This window comes from Sceloporus occidentalis, unplaced genomic scaffold, assembly GCF_023333645.1.
Source record: "Sceloporus occidentalis isolate IW3139 unplaced genomic scaffold, rSceOcc1.0.p SCAF_16, whole genome shotgun sequence".
NCBI classification, from domain to species: domain Eukaryota; kingdom Metazoa; phylum Chordata; class Lepidosauria; order Squamata; family Phrynosomatidae; genus Sceloporus; species Sceloporus occidentalis.
The window spans coordinates 7,086,272-7,105,000 of NW_028316996.1; the positions used below are offsets into that span (position 1 = coordinate 7,086,272).

General features: G+C 41.7%; 1 protein-coding gene across 2 annotated transcripts in view; it reads left to right on the forward strand.

Moving 5' to 3' along the window:
• The first annotated feature begins 3,871 nt into the window (after positions 1-3,871).
• Positions 3,872-18,729, forward strand: part of LOC149302981 (band 4.1-like protein 4A) — a 96,123-nt gene continuing 81,265 nt past the window's right edge. For both annotated transcript variants that reach the window (XM_089481850.1, XM_089481851.1), the window contains exon 1: positions 3,872-3,970. In XM_089481850.1, the coding sequence (XP_089337976.1) occupies positions 3,872-3,970 (99 nt within the window). The remainder of the gene's footprint in view (positions 3,971-18,729) is intronic.

Below are 18,729 nucleotides of genomic sequence, written 5' to 3' on the forward strand. Positions count from 1 at the left end.
ATATGTACCGTTTTATAATTGGCCCCCCTACTTTGGTCCCTGGCCCCCCATGTGCCCCCCCTAAATATGAAACCTGGAGACGCCACTGCTGGCACCTGACCCCTATATCCATGCTATCTCTACTTTCTGTGGTGCCTGAGGGCATTGAGCCTTGTCTTGCACTTTAATCTGTAGCATGGAGCTCCTTGCCAGACTGCTACTGTTTTTGTCAGAACCGGTCCCTTTCTTCTGTTTATCCTAGCAGGCATATCTGTGATATGGTTCCTCCTATCTGTTGCCTCTGCTGGATGAACCCTACACGGTTCTGTAATTTCTAACATTTATCTACTGAGCTGCATAACTACATTTATCTGTGAACGGCTTCAGATAATAATTACCTGGGTTTGCCGGACACCTGCTGCTCATCACTGTAATAGAACTGTCTGTGTTCACCTGGACTTGCTGCACTCAGTGCCAGGCTGGCTGCAAACTGCTCTGATGTTTGTATTATGAGTTCTCTACATGAACAGACTAAATGTAATCTGGAATTTTAACCTTGATTCATCCCAGATGTTGATACATCTTCAGACAAATTGATAACATGTAATGAAGCCAGATGTCAGCTGCTTTCAGCCTTATGCTCGTAAAATAAAGGGAGGATCAGGCGCGTACATGAATCCGTATGAAACATATTACATGTATCATATGAAAAACATCTGAAAAATGTTTGGAAGCCATTTGATTACAATAGATCACCTCCCTTGTTTTATAAAGCATTTAAATTATTTCATTATATGACACTTTATGACTGATGTACCTTTCCCTATGGCAACTTTTGAACATATCTATTAACAATTCATTTTAGTAAATGACAGGTAAATAGAACCCACTGATGGTCATTCAGCTAAAGTTTTTGATCAATATGTGCAGAAGGTCATGCAGGGGTCACATGAAACAAGTGAAGAATGCTGGAGACTCATCCTGAAGCTTATGTTTATCATTATATGTCGGGGCAGTTGCCTTGAGGACCTATGGCCTATATGCTACATATTAGCACAGGTTCTATCTGGACCTGTATACAGAATAACAATGTTTACTTCCGTTCTTTACACAAACCTATTAGAAGGACACTCCAGCCATAATATGCACTGTAATGTATAGGATGTGTGACGCCGATTGCAAATGCTTGGGGGGGATGCTGCAGTTTTCCTCCCCATCTGCGTTAACCCCTTTCCCCCCTCCCTCAGCAATTTGTCTTCCATGAGAAGTGTTCAGCTAAACGTATCTCCTGGCATTTGATATACTCACCACCAGTCATCTCTACTGCTGGCTGGGCGAGGGTTCTGGGAGCATCGATCAAGACCCCCTGTGTGCACATTTGCATGAAGCCCTTCTGTTGGTTTTAATGCAAGCTTAAACCACGCAATCGGTGATGTGAAATGTTGGACCTCAGAGGGCTGCAGTTTTGTGACTGCAGTTTCTCCTAATTTTAATAGGATTCAGTCAATGCGTATTAAAGTGCTGACAAAGTACTCTAACGTGCATTGTTTTTTATTTTGGAGGCTGCATTGGACGCTAGGATGTATCTTTGAAGGGGAAGTTGAATTACCGTAACTGCCAGAACTTGGTTTTTACCCAAGGTAGAACACGCTTCTCAGGGGGACCAGGTGATTGTCCTCAATTCCTGACAGGGAGAATTATGTTTCATCACTTCTACTGTCTGCTCATGTTCTGTCGACTTTAAAGTCTAGCTGGGGCTAGCACTTCATATACACATGGCTAGCCAGTAGCCATGTCCTTTCACATCGCGACACCCCCTTCCTTCTTCTTGTGGGGAAAAGGAGATAGAGGGGAGCTTCGAGCCACCAGCTATGGAGAGTTCCTGGGAATGTTAATGGCTGTTTGCTGGAAGCAGCCATCTGGTAAACTTTACAAAGACAATTAGAGACAGGAATTACAATGAGCTTTCATTAAGCTTTCTATTCTGAGAGACAAATGGTGAGAAGCTATCATTCTAGAAAAAGGGAGACTCCAAGAGTTTGAGAGGATGTTGTGCAAGTAATTGCCCAGAGCCCATGAATTCCTCAGTTGCCCACTTATGTGTCCATCAGCCGCTGTTTTAATGACACCATCAGAGATCCTTAATCAGAAGACGTGGACTCTGTCCATCCTAAAGGCAACCTTGAGGGAATGTGGGGCAGAAGGGTGGATTCAGGCCCCTGCAGAGCCAAACGCCCCCCCCCCCAATGCAGATAGATTTCTGGTATAAAACCAATAGGGTCCATGTTTTCGGCTGGTTGGTCTGACAGATAGGCTAAAGCAAGAGTGCGATATTTGCCAACATGACTTAGTACCACATTTTATACTGTATATGTTGAAAAAAAATATTTGGACACATGGACACTGTAGCTACAGGTCATCCAAGGGGTTCTGACCCAGTTCCAATTGGACCTTGAGTACCAGGGTAACCATTAATTCCTAGTGACTTGGTGGAGAGGAGAGAAATCTAGCCATTGCTGGTATAGATCTCTTTTGTCCTGCTTTCCATGGATTGCTAGTGCCTCAATGGAGCTCTTGGTCAAGACTTCTAGGTTAATGTAAATTATAGGCACAGAGGATTTATGGCCATCCAAACTGGATATGTATGCGCAGAATGTTTACAGTTACACATAGAGCTCATATGACATGGGCTACCAATACCATATCATGTGCCTTATTAAAAGCAAGGGGTCCCAAATTGGATGCCCTGTAATCTGGAGCGCTCTCAAATATTGAATATTCTCATTAATATTTTTCTAATGAATGTTTCCCCAGACTCTGCTCCTTACTGAGGCTAAACTCATCTTACTACAATGCATCCACCACGATTGCCTGGTGCCTATTAGAAACTTGTACTTATTTTGTCACTGATACTATTTCATTCTTAAAATATAATACTTACGGCGCTAGGTTTACTGGAGGAAACAGTCAATTGTTGAAGAAACTGCCAACAATAGTATAATAGGACAAGTATCATTTGTTCGCTCAACAGCGACCCAGACAAGTTTGTGTATTGTGAGCTGCGGTCTCATGTCTACTAGATTAACAAGTCTTATTCACATGTCAGGTGCCCATTAATCACGGCTTCCATGTTTAATGAGTTATCCAAGGTATTGTTGCTTTCATTAGAGGAGATAAAAAGGGTAAACAGGTAAATGGAGGGGAGAAGATCAAGCCTGGCCTTAGGACTTTTTACCCCCTATATAAATTATGTCTCCTACACTACACCCACTCCTGTAAGAAGCTGCAATGTGGCTCTATAACAGCTCAGGGCCTAATCTGCCTATATGGCCAGCTCTTGACACAGACATATATACCAGTATATAGTTAGATATATCTATATACCGGTAATATATACTGTATATAATATGGAAGAAAGTATATATAACTACCATGTTTTTTTTGTGCGTCTAAAGCACATGCATAACTTATACAGAGCTTTGTTCGGGAACTTTTCTGGTTAAATGTCCCACAAACTACGAATCAGGTTGTGTGGTAGTACCTATTTCTATCCAGTAGAGGGCAGAGTATGCTAACGCCACTTGCTGCTGGCACTCGCCCAATCGCACAGAACGGATCGGCAGCCCTGGAATGAAGAAGAATGCGGACGCCGGCCTCCTGGAACAGTGACGTCACCTCCAAGACCGCGCCCCCTGTTCTTTATTCCATAGGTTCGCTCTATAGCCTTGGCAACCCGAGCGTCCGCTGAACAGGCTGAGTATACCTGCGGAAAATGCACAGCGCCCGTCCGGGCTGGGGGCAGCGCGACTACCCACGGAGGGCTCTGGCTTCCTGAATGTGGCTCTGAGCACCTGCTGCCTTCCCGTCAGAGCCCTGCCTGCCCGGATCAGTGATGGGGTGCTTCTGCGCGGTCCCGGAGGAATTTTATTGTGAAGTTTTACTGCTGGATGAATCCAAGCTGCCACTTACCACCCAGCAGCAAGGGGTGAAGGTAGGTGCCTGGCGGGGTGGGGTAGGGGGTACGGCTGGGGCTTTGTCCGCCCGCGGAGCCAGGCACATGGTGTGTCAGGCAGGGCTGCTGCTGGCTGTCACGGATCTGCTCATCATATCATTAATTACACGCGAGTTTTGCAGAATAAACACGGAACGGCTTGGGAACTTCTTCTTCATGTATGATCTTTACGGTGTGAGTGACTTTTCCGGTTTGGGGTCTGTGGCAGGCTCGGCCGCTCGCCGTTACAGCTTCTTTGTGTGTCCTTTGTATATAGAGAGGGTACCGGCGGTGGTGGAAGCAGACTGTCCGTGGTGGCAGGGGCAGATCCTCGATGCTTTGTGTATCTGTCGGGGGAATCAGTACGCGGCATGAGGGGCAGCTTTATGACTCGGGGGTAGGAAGGGGCAGATTATTGCAGTATCCGGACCTCATAATCGATCAGATCCTGGCTGGTCGGGAAAACACCTTACTGGGGACTCATAGATCTAAAATACCCCAACTGGTGCAGGAAATCTTGGATTGGGGGGCTGCCAATAATCCTATAAAATAGGAGTTGGGTGTATCTTCAAGTTTATTTCTGATCCCCTGCTCTGCACTTCAGCAGATCCCTGACCCACAACAGCCACATTATATACATCAATATATATTGACTTGGGGAAGCAGAATAAATGCTGTTAGATAACAAGTCTCAGCATCCTTCCTCTAAGGATGACTGAAGTTTTATTCCAACAAAATAGACCAACCTGCTTCTGCTTATGTTTTACAAACCTGGATGATTGAGGTTGCGCTGGCTGGTATTGATGAGCGTTATTGTCCTGCAGGAGTAACAGGCAGGGTGTTTTAAATGTGGTTGGGTGGCTGTGATGGGAGTTGTAGTCTAAAGGCTGAAATTGTAGTGTAGAGATGATGGGAGTAGCATGGGATTAAGATTGCCCTGGTGTTTGTCCGACTGACTCAGGGTTATGTGTGTGGAAAGATGTCTGTTGTGGATTTCATTGTAACTTTGTAACATTGTACAATTCCCTACATGTGTACAGCCCCGTAGCTGAGTGCTATGGATAACAGCGACTGTTCAGGGATTGGCACCGCCTGACACTTCACCCGTTGTCGCACTGTATATGCCAGGAGTGATGTTTGGCCGGTGTCTCCACTGGATGAGCTCCTTGGGGATTTTATTCCGCGGGGGCCGCCCATTGCTGTTTGTGGTTTGTTCTTTGTATTGTTATGTACACCCCGTGAATGTTTACAGGAATCCCATGGCTTCTGTGAACTTTGTGAACCTTGAACCTTTCCGTTTCTTCACAGAGGCTTCACCGCTGTTATGCTAATAACATGAGATGTGGTTTCCACAAGAGCTCCAGACAATAGGCGCTGCGTCCTGCCCTCTTTGTATGTCATTCCCTGTCTATACGAGTTGTTTGACAGGAATGTGTCAGGCGGTGGAAATCACCCGGAGGGTGAAACTACCTGTCTCTCTAGTTTTGTATTACATGGTGTTGGGAGTGGGGAAATATGAATGGAGGATGGTTAACCATGGTGATTATGGAAGAAACAGAAAAAAAAAAAATAGGATAATGACCAGCGCCAACAAATTCACAGTCAGTACCTTACCGCTTTGTAGCGAATGCCGGATTAACACTTTGCCTGCCAAACAGCAGGATCCCCTCATACACCTACCTTGTCTGCAATAGAAAGCCATGCTCCTAGTCCGCCGGCCGAATAATAAATCAATATGGAGCTAATAGATTGCAAGCTCACAGGATCAGGGACCACTTTTTCTTGTAACAGGATGTAGTAACGTGTAAATATTATTAGGAGTTTCGTTTATATTGGCAGTTTAATGTTATTGGTAATGTTTACTCTCTCATTGCAATAGCTGTACACAATCTGCTGGCACTATATAAGTAACATATAATGTAAATATGGATGAATACAGTGATTAGACAGATATTACTTGCCTGGAGAAAAACAGTCACTGTCACATATGTTAAACATAACATCTTAACGTGTGTGTCCACGTTGTACCATTTATACCAACCAAATATTTAACTTGCTTTGAGTGAGGGAGAACATAGAGCTATTATTATTAGCATTATTATCTTTTACTTATATAGCGCCAAGGATTTAAGCAGCGCTCTCTATCTATATATACTGTGTGTGTGTGTATATACCTGTATATGACTATATATACACACATATATACAGTATATATATATATATATATATATATATATATAATGTGTGTATGTGTATGTATAAGTGTGTATATATATATATATATATATATATATATATATATATATATTTATATATATATTATAAGCACCTGGGGTTCAGTGATACTGTTAATCAAGTGAGTAGATTTCTATGGAATATAATATTGGATTGGGAACATTGTTTCTCTCCATTAAGTAATATATTCCAGATAGATGAAAAGGGATGATAGTGAAGGTACAGCATTAAATGCTGATCTCATAACATTCAGGTTAGTTGATGTAAATGTCACCATGTGTTATCACACACAGAATTATGCTGATTGCTGAATAGTGTTCAGGAAAACCAATCAAAGGGCTATGGATCTTTAAAATATGCGCTATTGGAGAGATACCAAGACACGCGACTTTACCTTTATCTATTTATTATCCGTGTCATCTCAGACTAGACAGTGTTTGGATTAAGTCCCAAACACTTTATATCCTATGTCTTTATTCAATTAGAAATGCTATCTTAGACCGCACCATGGAGCATGCCGGTATCTGCACAAACATGGATTTTCCTGCATTAACTGGATTTTCAGTCACTTTCCCCACATCCTACATATAACTGGTATGCAAAAAGTACCCGTTTTATGAATCCATTGGGATGGGGCATCATTTTAATAAATCACTCACACAAATTAGGCAATGTCACTCAAATAAGACAATTTCTCTGTTGGAATAGCATGACATGTCTGGGAACACGACTTGACTGTCTGGGAACATGGCATGTCTGTCTAGGAAGACGACTTGACTCTCTAGGAAGACGACTTGACTGTCTAAGAACACGACTTTACTGTCTGGGAAGACAACTTGACTGTCTAAGAACAAGACTTGACTGTCTAGGAACACTGTAAGGATCTTTTTTTTACTTTGTTTAAAAAGCAAAAAAAAAAAAAAGCATTGAGAATAAAATAATTTTAAATCAGATCTTGGGTTTAGGGGGTAACAAACCCTTTTAAAGCCTTGCCATAAAATGTATTTTATGATTTTTATTTTAGAGATCAGTGCACACTGTCTGAATATCCTTTATTTCTCCTTAAATATGTACTTTACAAGTGTATGTTTTTATATAAAAATATATATATTGTAAGACGTTGTCTAAAGTGCAGTTTCCAAATAGTCTGTTGGTTTTTGAGAATATTCATAAGACAGCCATGAGCCATGTAACCGTTACCATCTGTTGACTTAAGTTTATCTATTCTAGAACATATTTTATCTTGTAAGAAGAAGACTAAATTATCATTACGTTATGTGGAAACAAGTTATGGTTATGATATGGCTCATGAATTATTGTGGGTGCATTTGTAAAAGTGTTTTGTAAAACGTTCTCATATTTATGTGTTCTTCAGGGTGACATTGTGCGGATTATTCTTTATTGTGATACCTCAACATTTTGCCTGAAAGGATGTTGTGGGTATCTACCACGTCTCCCCTTGATTTACCCAGTTCTTCACACTACATACACAATGTACGTTGTACGTCGCCTGTTCTTGCTGTCTAATAATGGGTGTATGCGCTATTGTGAGTTGTTACTTCGCTTTCGCGCAGGGCTTCTGGCCTCACACACCCTGTGTTCTTGAAGCACTGGTTCCTCCTGAATTCTGTTGCTGCAGGCAGGACACGTGCAGCTCATTGAACTTGTCAGGGTCGGCAGGAGCATGTTGGTCGTGTTCTTGCAGAACATGGAGATTCAGGGTGTTGGATCCACATTTAAAAAATATATTAGTTAATATATTAATATATTTAAATTCAACTATTAATTAATAGTAATTAATAATAATATTATTATTAGTTATTCCAACAGTGCTCCCCTTCTGTTATGTTACTCGTCATTTTTGGTTATTGTTCCGCCAATTTATTTATTTGGAAAATATTTTCACAGGAAGAATACATTGAGATCTCTCACTTTTTAGTTGTGTCTGGTGGAGCATTTACAATGAATGCAATACAGGTACAAGCAACAATTCCATGCAAAGGGATGAAGTAAGATTGAACACTAACAATTAATGCAGTGGCATTTTGATGTTAAATTATTATTATTTGTTTTATATAATGCCATCATATTCCGTAGCTCTGTACAATTGGTAGACAGGACATTACAAGTACCGTGTTTCCCCGAAACCGTCTTACATTTATTTTTCCTCAAGAAGACACACTATGGCTTATTTTCAGGAGACAACTTATTTTTTTTAAGGATGGTACAACAATGAGAGAGACCCACATTGTTAATGACCCATCTATATTGAACCCAGCCACTCACCCCACACCGTTGTATACTTATACTCCATAGCCACCCCCATTTTGTATTTAACCCCTTAATGACAAAGCCCGTATATGTACAGGCTCAAAATGCATTGTTTTTAATGGGTTTTGGGACTGCCCATTGTCCTTAAGGGGTTAATTGTTGTCCCAATGCAGCCCCCCCTTCCGCCTATTACCCCAACTATTTCTTAATTTTTTTAATACTTACGTTTTTGCAGCATCCTTCACTGCTGCTGTCCTCCAACGTGCTCTTCTACCTGTCACGAGGAACTGTTCCGTGGGACTCCGCCCCCTCGAGCGGCCCATCACACTGATGATGATGTGACGTGCCGCTCAAGGGGGCGGAGTCACACGGAACAGGACACTGGGCGGAATTAAGCGGCCAGCGTGTCTTACCGCCACTTTAAGACTCACAGCCACCTCGGCTGCAATGGCATCTCGGTGTGCCGGCCAGTTCGGCTGGCCCACCGCGGATGCACTTTGCCGCCCCAAGCCCTTTTTTTTTTTTTAAGCGAAAGAGAAAGGGGCGCTGAGTAGTTTTTCGCTTACCAAGCTGTCGGTACCCCTCTCTCTCTCCTCTGCGGCGAGTCTCCCTGTTCGGTCTCGGTGCCGGCGTCGGTCACCGAACAGGGAGACTCGCCGCAGGAATGCTGAAAGGTAAGTACAAGGGGGGGGGGGGAGAGGAAAGGTAGATAATGGGGGGGGGGGCAGCATTTTAAAATTCGTCCCAGGCGGCATTTTGCCTTGGGCCGGCCCTGGCCTCCACATTCACAAATATTTTGCAGCCACTGTGTATTCCTTGTCAATCAGACAGGTCTGACTAAAGTAATTCCACATTAATTTACCCCTAATAGAAACCTTTACGGTGACTATGCCTTGACCGCACTCCATTTTTGTTTTGCTTATGTCTGCACTAACCATGTACAAGCTTACATTTAATGCAGATCATCAGTCATGAGTGCTTTATGCCATCAGAGACCTGGGGAAGATTGATGATCCTGGAAAGCCATAGACAGACTCAGACGCATAATTCAGTTCATTTGATAACAATCTTTGTGCTGTGCAACTCATCTTAAAGTGCGCCTGTCATTGCCCCAAATCCTACATTTCATAGCTCATTATATTTAGCGTGAACTAGTATTCACGGGTCACAACCAATTTATCTGTATTAGAAATCCACCTTCGCTGTGTGCTTTGGAAAGGATTGGGAACATTGTTTCTCTCCATTAAATGGACAGTCTGGTACCCCAAACAGTCTCACAAACGTAATCCATGCCAATATCCTTTTTCTCTATCAATTCACATTTTAATATGGAAGAAAAACCATCTCGAGAGGATGGCATCTTGTTAGACCCCTGGAAATCTCAGGTCCTAACTTTGGCTTCTTACTAGCAAGCAAAGCAGTTGCAATATTGTGACTTGGAAAATGAGAGATGAATATAGACTGTTCTGGAGGGATGGTTTCTGGACTGAATGTTCAAATGTGTATTGCTTTAGAAAAAGATCAACTCATCACAGTGGAATTAAACCATGTTTGCTCCTCATTCTGGATCTCGGTGGGGCATTGTCCTGTAGTCCTTGTGTATTCATCTAGAACCAGTTAGATGCAACCTCATTGTTCCATTGTCAATTAAGAATTACGCTTTAATTTGTAGGCAGCTCTGGTTTTTACACCGATATCGCTGTTTCTGATGAAAGACATTTCTCATGTATCTCTTATTGGAAATATACGGGAAAAAAATCCTTTTTTATTTAAATGCAGTAACATAGCTTCAGAAATAATGTATTCATCATATTACAATACAGTTACAGACCTGGGCTCAGGAAGGGACAAAGGGTTTAGCCAATTCAGCCATACATTAAGTATTCTTTGGAATTACTGTCACATCACTCGAATAGATTAGTAATTTCTTCAGGGTTTTTACAGATGATGCCAGCAATTTCAGCCCCTCATGGGACAGTCCAGTTCACCGAATAAGAGGCACTCATTTTACCTCTTATCTAGACTTATGAACATTTAATTAAATTAATGGAACAATGTGACATCAAGGCAGAAATCCATTACCTTTTTTTTAATGAAGTTGCAGACAAGATCAGATGACCTGGGGTTTGAATATGAAATTTCTGTAAAATGGGGATATTTACAATTTTAGGATCTAAAATTGTAGGCAAAGTAGTAATGGAGAGTAGAAAAAAAAATGTGTGATTTATAATTCTACATAGAAACAGAAGATTTGGTCATATGGTAGTTAATAGCACTGTGTGGTCCGATTATCACGCATGTTTTAATGCCTATTTAAAAACCTTATGCAGATCTTTGGATTGGTTTGTGCTGACAAGTTTCACCTAGGCAGCACATATGGATATGTTTCCTGATATGTGTTAACTATGCACTATGTTTTTTGATCGTTTTGGTACTCCCTCCACAGCATCTGTATCCTTCTGGAGGTGGATTCTCTAGGTCGGTACACAACACTTAGGGTTCAACAATACCAAGGAACCAAGTTGTCATGGCGACTAGGAATTACATCCCAGTGGCTAGGGTTTCACCTGCTAGACACATGAACCAGCTCTATAGAGAGCAGATTTACGAGTCCGGCAACATGTTCTTGTGTCCAGCAGTCGTGTGGTCCTTTCTATGCATTGCCAGGAGCTTATCAGGGTCATGTGAAGCAACATCACATGATCCCACAGTATTAGCATGACAGATCTTTGTATCTGCATTTTGGGGCTGGCTCCTGCATCTGCAGGAAGTTTGTGGAATCCTACACTAGGCGTTTTATTCGCTAGAGAGGGTGGTGGCAGTTGAGTTTGCAGGACAGTTGTGTGTTTTTTTAAATTACTGAAATTGTTATGCATAATGAAGAGTAACGCCTGGCAATCTTAGACTTCAAGACTATCTGCTGTAGCCCTGCATAATGCGTAGTTCACTCAGCGAGAAAAAAAAATTGCTGAGTAAACCCTGCAACATACAACCTCAATAGAATGTGAAAAACGCATAGTCATACAACAAACTTACTTCTTTACTGTGCTAAAGGTCGTTCTACATACTATTGAATCATAAGGTGTACTTAGTTTTTCACACATGGCTTCTCCATTTTGGCTTTATTTTTGTAGAATAAATCATGACTTGGTTTAATATGTTATGTGTTGTTCATCTGAGGTTGTATTTACCCAATTTTTAGACCTGCTAAGGAACAGATGATTGTTATGTCCTGATATGTAAAACCTTAGAATGCAAAGAGGTTATACTTTATTTTTCACACGACTGTACATGCACATCAAGAAAGCTTTATGGAGAGCCAACCAGTTGACTTCATAAATTGCGGTTGACAATTGCACGCATGTGTTTTTGCATACAGATATTCTGATAAACATATAGAATTATGTAGGTAATATTCAATACCCTACTCCATATAGCTTTCAATCAAACATGTTCAATGAGAGATTTTGTTTAACGCTCTAGTAAAAAAAATAAAATGCATTGGAAATGTTTACTTTGCTTACATTACTTTCTTTAGGAAAGACACTTGTTTAACTGGGTATTGAAGAAATGCACACACTGCTTACTGTCATTTGCTACAAGAACAGCAGGCTTGAAAGAATGCATGGTTTTCTGTGTGGTTTACTTAGTGCTTTCAAATTCAAATATATTGTCAGGCCCATCATATCTCAGCCTTTACTGGATGTTGGAGTCCAGAGCACAGGAGTGTAAGAACGCACACAGTGATAGACACACACTTCACAAATTAGACAAAAGCTGAATGTATGAATATAGGCATATTAAACAAAGCAGATGCATCTCACCATAAGCAGCAGAGCAGGAGTCATATCAAGTATACAGACTGCTGGGGAGTACAAAGTTAGAATATTCCAGGTAAGAATCCAAAAGGGTTTGGGACGGGTAGCAAGCAAAAGATGTAAATCCAATAGGCAGTCCAGGTCAAAAAGGAAACAGACAGGCAAAATGGTAAATCCAAGAGACAGATCCAGAGTCAGGCATGAACTATAGCTCCAAAGTAACTTAGTGAACTCACACCTCTGTTACTGAGAGGCAGGGATATAAAGCCTGTTGGTTAGGTCAGGTGTGGTAATGACATAGGCTTCAGGTGAGGGAGGCATGGATATAGCAAAACCAACACACCTGAACATAAAATACACAGAACACGTATTCTAAACATAACCAGACAAGACATACATGGTACAGGACGCCACAAATTACAGGGAACAAGGCAAGGAAGACAGGGGATGGAGTAAGGAGCCAAGATCCTCAGACACGTCTCCTTTAAACAAGGATGGGATATCTCAAATGGGACATGGGGAGAGGAGAGAGGAACCGAGATCATCAGATGAATAAGGGAAAGAGGGCAAAGGTACATAAAATACAGATACACAACAAAACAGTTAGCTGTGGAGAGGAGTTCAACTTCAGGCAGACCTTTTAAAGGGGCAGCAATGCCTGGCAGTTTGCAGGGCTGGGGCTGAATCCTGACATATATTTAGTAAATTGCAATACTTCTACATCCCAGTCACCATAGTCTGGCACTAGAAGGGTTATACTTTGTATTAAAAGCACTGCATATTGAGTGGTCTAGTGTCATTGCTTTCTTTTGGCCTAGATATGTGTTGTAGGATTGCACATTATTGATGTCTTTTTACTTACTGTAAATGTATCAAGTCCGTTCTTTTGGTGGATAAATCGAGTAGCTCTGTAAATCATGTTGTCCTAATTTGGCTTGACATTTACTTCCCAACGGTGTTTATAAAAGCTGTTGTAGAGTATGACTTCAAAGGTAAGGTCTCTAAAAACACACAGCACATCCTGTGTCAAAAATAGGCAGTATCTGAAATACAGAAAAAAATCGTATTTAAAAGTAAATGCGATTTCACTTGGGACATGGCTAGGACTACTTGAAAGATTTATATTTGCAAATAAGAGCTCCTTGTAATCATTATCTGCCATTTACAAAATGATCTCTGACTTTGAAGCCCTAATGATTCCAAATACTTAGCATATCAATTGATCTTAAAGTCTGCAGACGAAGATGAGGAGTTGGTGTATCCCGTTATACGTGCTCAGGGTCCAGAATTTGGTGTATAAACAGATTTCAAGTATTCTTAATGAAAGACCGTCTTTAGCCAAGGGGGGATGGGTGTGATCTCCCATGGGATGCTCTGCTTTAAAGATTTTGGACTATTTGGTGTAGGGCTGCAACTAACGATTAATTAGGCATGCTAGGCCTAAGGAAGCAGGTTTGGTGGGCAAATCACTTATTGGGTGATTAGACTCTCTACTGCTTAATCAGCTATTACTCCGATCTTCTCTGTTTAGTTTACACTCAGGATTACTGTGCCTTGTCGGTGCAACCTCCGTTACATGTTTTGCCTGTGCAACTATCGTTAAGCAGTGCATCAGGAGGCAGCTGGAGAACTGCCCTGGGTTGGTCCGAGGGAGGACCCGATGAAAATACTTTACTGATGATCCATAGAAACTAAACGAATAACAACGAAGGCATAGAATTTCTGGCCAAGGATGATGGGAATTGCATCACGGTTTCCAACATAGTAACATTGAGGCTTTTCTATCTTTCCCATGCCCCATAAACTGTGTCTATGTGATACATTCTACAGCACACTTAGGTCTAGACCTGTATGGTTTGATAGCATGTTGTCGTCTCTGGCTGGTTACAATGACAATTGTGCTGTTAATGTAAATGCCATTACAAAGTGAAACATCCATTTTTTCAGTGATATAAGGTCTCCAAGTGAAGAAAATGTAGTACCCCCCCCCCATAACAAATCAGACAAGAGCCTATATGGAATGTGGCAATCTATTTTATAACTGGATGTTAGATTATTATATTATGGCTGTACTCTATCCAGCCAATTTTATTATTTATGGAATTTTGAAATATATTTTTGGACTCTGTACTTTATTAGATTTTTGCTTATTTATTGCTAAGATATTTGATACAAATTGAACTTTAAAACACATCAGAGCTTTAATTTTAGATATTATGCAGTAGATTAATGCTGTGCCACATTTGGTTTCCTTGGATTATTTATCCGCATTGTTATTATATTTTATATATATATATATATATATATATATATATATATATATTGCACCATCATATTCCGTACACTGGGTAGACCGGACATAACAAGCTTCTCTTAAAGATATGTAATTAATTAATTTGAATTTTACTTTTAGGTTTAATGAATGTATAATTAAGTACTTACAAAGTACTTTAATGCATATTCTTTGTTTAAAAAGCTGCCTGGAAAACTGAAGTATCTCGTTAACTGATTTATTTATCCACACATTGCTCTTGTATAACCATTTTAAGATAAGTTAACTAACAATCAATTTGTATTGCTAGAGACTCAAGCAACATATCCTAGAAAGTAAAACACCTTAGGTTGTTTGACCAGTAAACATGGTATTACTTTGTTCACTAAGTGGATTAACACCTGGTTAGAGCGTCCTCCGGTAGTGCTAACAACCTTCGTTATACGTCAGTTAGCCAATAAAGGTATCATCTTTACCAGAATTGCTTTCTTGAGGATGGACCTTTATTCGATTCCATAAGTAGATGTTGTTAAGTCAGAAAGTCAAATAAAACAACGTGCTCCTTAGCCATGACTCTCACCATGACCTCTACAACAAGTGTCCCTCTGGACAGGCCAGTTGGCTAAAGTTGGAGATTTTTGTCATGTTGGGCTGTGAAAGTGAGGTCATGGCAGAAAGCATGATTTGCTGGTAGCCCTGATAAATCAGCCTGTACCTTCTACAGTATAAGATGCTTTTTAAAAAGGTTACGGGACATTTCAAATAAGCAAAGCTGAAGGTATCAGTGATAGTTCTGTATTCATGTATTGCAGACCCCTTAAAAGGCGTTAATCCTTGATCATGCTAATATTTTCTGTTACTTGAGAAGCACACAAACAGATATCATGCGCAAGATGACACAACAACACCCAGTAGGGTTAGTAAAATAAGACTTGCAGTCGCTCGATATGGATTTGTCCGAATGGAATAAAGTACTATACCTACCAAAAGACACCGAGAGCAAGTAATACCACAAAAAATATATTTAAGTGAGTGTGCATGTCAGGACATACTCCTCTGTTGTGCTGATGGCTTGATGACTAAGGAATTCTGTTTATAACAAAGTTTTGTGATGACCTACATAGCTTCAGTAGCATTTTCTAGCCTAGGTCGACTAGGCTTTGGGTGGCAGGTCAAGCGGGCATCAGCCCCTCTGTCGCATAACAGGGAGCCAATCGCTGGGCTCTGAGCCAGGGCAGCACCCCCTGTGCAGTTGGCATCCTGAATCCATCAAAAGGATCCATGTGCCTTTAAGACACTGGAATATGGCATCTTAACGGTACGCAGCGCCTTTTAATGCAATGTATGGAAGCTTTCCTGAACGGTTGAGGAAAGATCTCTCCTGTAACTATTGTGCCTCATTGTGCAGCTGGACTTCAGGGGACTTGATTGCCAAAGATGCCGAGGCCTAGGATGGCAGGTCCAGGGAGCTTGGTACACAATTGGGAGGCAGATCACCCTCCTGGGTGATTAAGCCTCCCAGTGTCCTGCAGCACAATGTGCCAGTCACAAGGGAGATCTCCCCAACCGGGCTGTTTAGACTTTGGAGTCTGTTGGCTCAGCACAGCCTCCATAGACTTCATTAAAAGGCTGTAAAACCGTGCAGAGCCTTTTATTGTTGAGGAGACACCGACCAGAGAGTCAATTTTTTTTTTTTTTTTTTTAGTGTTTAACCGCTTAGAATTACCATCATTATTATACACTGCTCAAAATAATAAAGGGAACACTCAAACAACACAATGTAACCTGAAGTTAATCACACATCTGTGAAATCACACTGTCCACTCAGGAAGCAACACTGATGGACAATCAATTTCACATGCTGTTGTGCAAATGGAACAGACAACAGGTGGAAATTATAAGCAATTAGCAAGACACCCCCAATAAAGGAGTGGTTCTGCAGGTGGTGACCACAGACCACTTCTCAGTTCCTATGCTTCCTGGTCGATGTTTTGGTCACTTTTGAATGCTGGCGGTGCTTTCACTCTAGTGGTAGCATGAGACGGAGTCTACAACCCACACAAGTGGCTCAGGTAGTGCAGCTCATCCAGGATGGCACATCAATGCGAGCTGTGGCAAGAAGGTTTGCTGTGTCTGTCAGCGTAGTGTCCAGAGCATGGAGGCGCTACCAGGAGACAGGCCAGTACATTAGGAGACGTGGAGGAGGCCGTAGGAGGGCAACAACCCAGCAGCAGGACCGCTACCTCCACGTTTGCGCAAGGAGGAGCAGGAGGAGCACTGCCAGAGCCCTGCAAAATGACCTCCAGCAGGCCACAAATGTGCATGTGTCCACTCAAACGGTCAGAAACAGACTCCATGAGGGTGTTATGAGGGCCCGATATCCACAGGTGGGGGTTGTGCTTACAGCCCAGCACCGTGCAGGACGTTTGCCATTTGCCAGAGAAGACCAGGATTGGCATATTCGCCACTGGCACCCTGTGCTCTTCACAGATGAAAGCAGGTTCACACTGAGCACATGTGAGTGTGGAGACGCCGTGGAGAACGTTCTGCTGCCTGCAACATCCTCCAGCATGACTGGTTTGGCGGTGGGTCAGTAATGGTGTGGGGTGGCATTTCTTTGGGGGGCCACACAGCCCTCCATGTACTTGCCAGAGGTAGTCTGTCTGCCGTTAGGTACCGAGATGAGATCCTCAGATCCCTTGTGAGACCATATGCTGGTGCGGTTGGCCCTGGGTTCCTCCTAATGCAAGACAATGCTAGACCTCATGTGGCTGGAGTGTGTCAGCAGTTCCTGCAAGAGGAAGGCATTGATGCTATCGACTGGCCCGCCCGTTCCCCAGACCTGAATCCTTTTGAGCACATCTGGGACATCATGTTTTTCGCTCCATCCACCAACCTCACGTTGCACCACAGACTGTCCAGGAGTTGGTGGATGCTTTAGTCCAGGTCTGGGAGGATATCCCTTAGGAGACCATCCGAAACCTAATCAGGAGCATGCCCAGGCATTGTAGGGAGGTCATATGGGCACGTGGAGGCCACACACACTACTGAGCCTCATTGTGACTTGTTTTAAGGACATTACATCAAGGTCGGATCAGCCTGTAGTGTGGTTTTCCATTTTGATTTTGAGTGTGACTTCATATCCAGACCTCCATGGGTTGATGAATTTGATTTCCATTGAGAATTTTTGTGTGATTTTGTTGTCAGCACATTCAACTATGTAAAGACGAAAGTATGTCATACGATTAGTTCATTCATTCAGATCTTGGATGTGTAATCTTAGTGTTCCCTTTAATTTTTGGATCAGTGTATTTAAAATTCTGAAAAGGAACCATGTTCTACAGCACATATGAATCTCACTATTGATCCAATTGCAGTGGAATTGCAAATATGGCCAGACAAAAGATTGACGAGTTTCCTTATTAACTCTGCCACCTTAGCCATCTAAATTGCGGATTTTAGTTATAATGAGACGCGGCCTGTTATTATCGTCAGTGACTGTGTTCTGCTGTGGGAATCTCGCTAATGATGTCTTTATACAATGCAACGAATGCTGATGTGTATATGAGCCTGCAGATAATGCTTTGTAAATAACTTTCTTTCAGGTAATGCTATGCAAATTTAAATTTTTTTTAATCTTCTAATAAATGACATTTTGATGGTTTACCTGCAGATTGAGTATTTGTTTCCCCAAACAAATTTTAGATTTTCAAAGTGATGGTACATGTAAAAAGCATCAACAATGCTATTTTTTATTTTTAAGATTATTCAAGATTGTCTTGGTCTGTTTATTCTAGTCTTTTCATTCCCCTTGAATAAGTGTATTGTAGGAAGCATTGTAGGTACATTGTTGGTGCTGTATAAATAAGTAATAATAATTTTCTAGGAAGCAGTTCTGCCAGGCAGGCCAAGTGGGATCGCTTTCTGCCCAGGTGCATGGGGGTCTCTCTCCTCCAAGCCTAGGTGGTGAAGAATGAAGAAAGAGGCATATGCATTCGGGGGTTTTGCAGAATCCCTCCATACATTTGCAGGGATGAACAAATAATTAAAAGCTCATACAATGGCTGGATTTCCCTTTTTAAACAAATCAAATGATCAGCTAAACTATTCTTGTAGCAGATGCTCAATGAGGATGGACCTTCATAATTTATAGTGATGCTGGT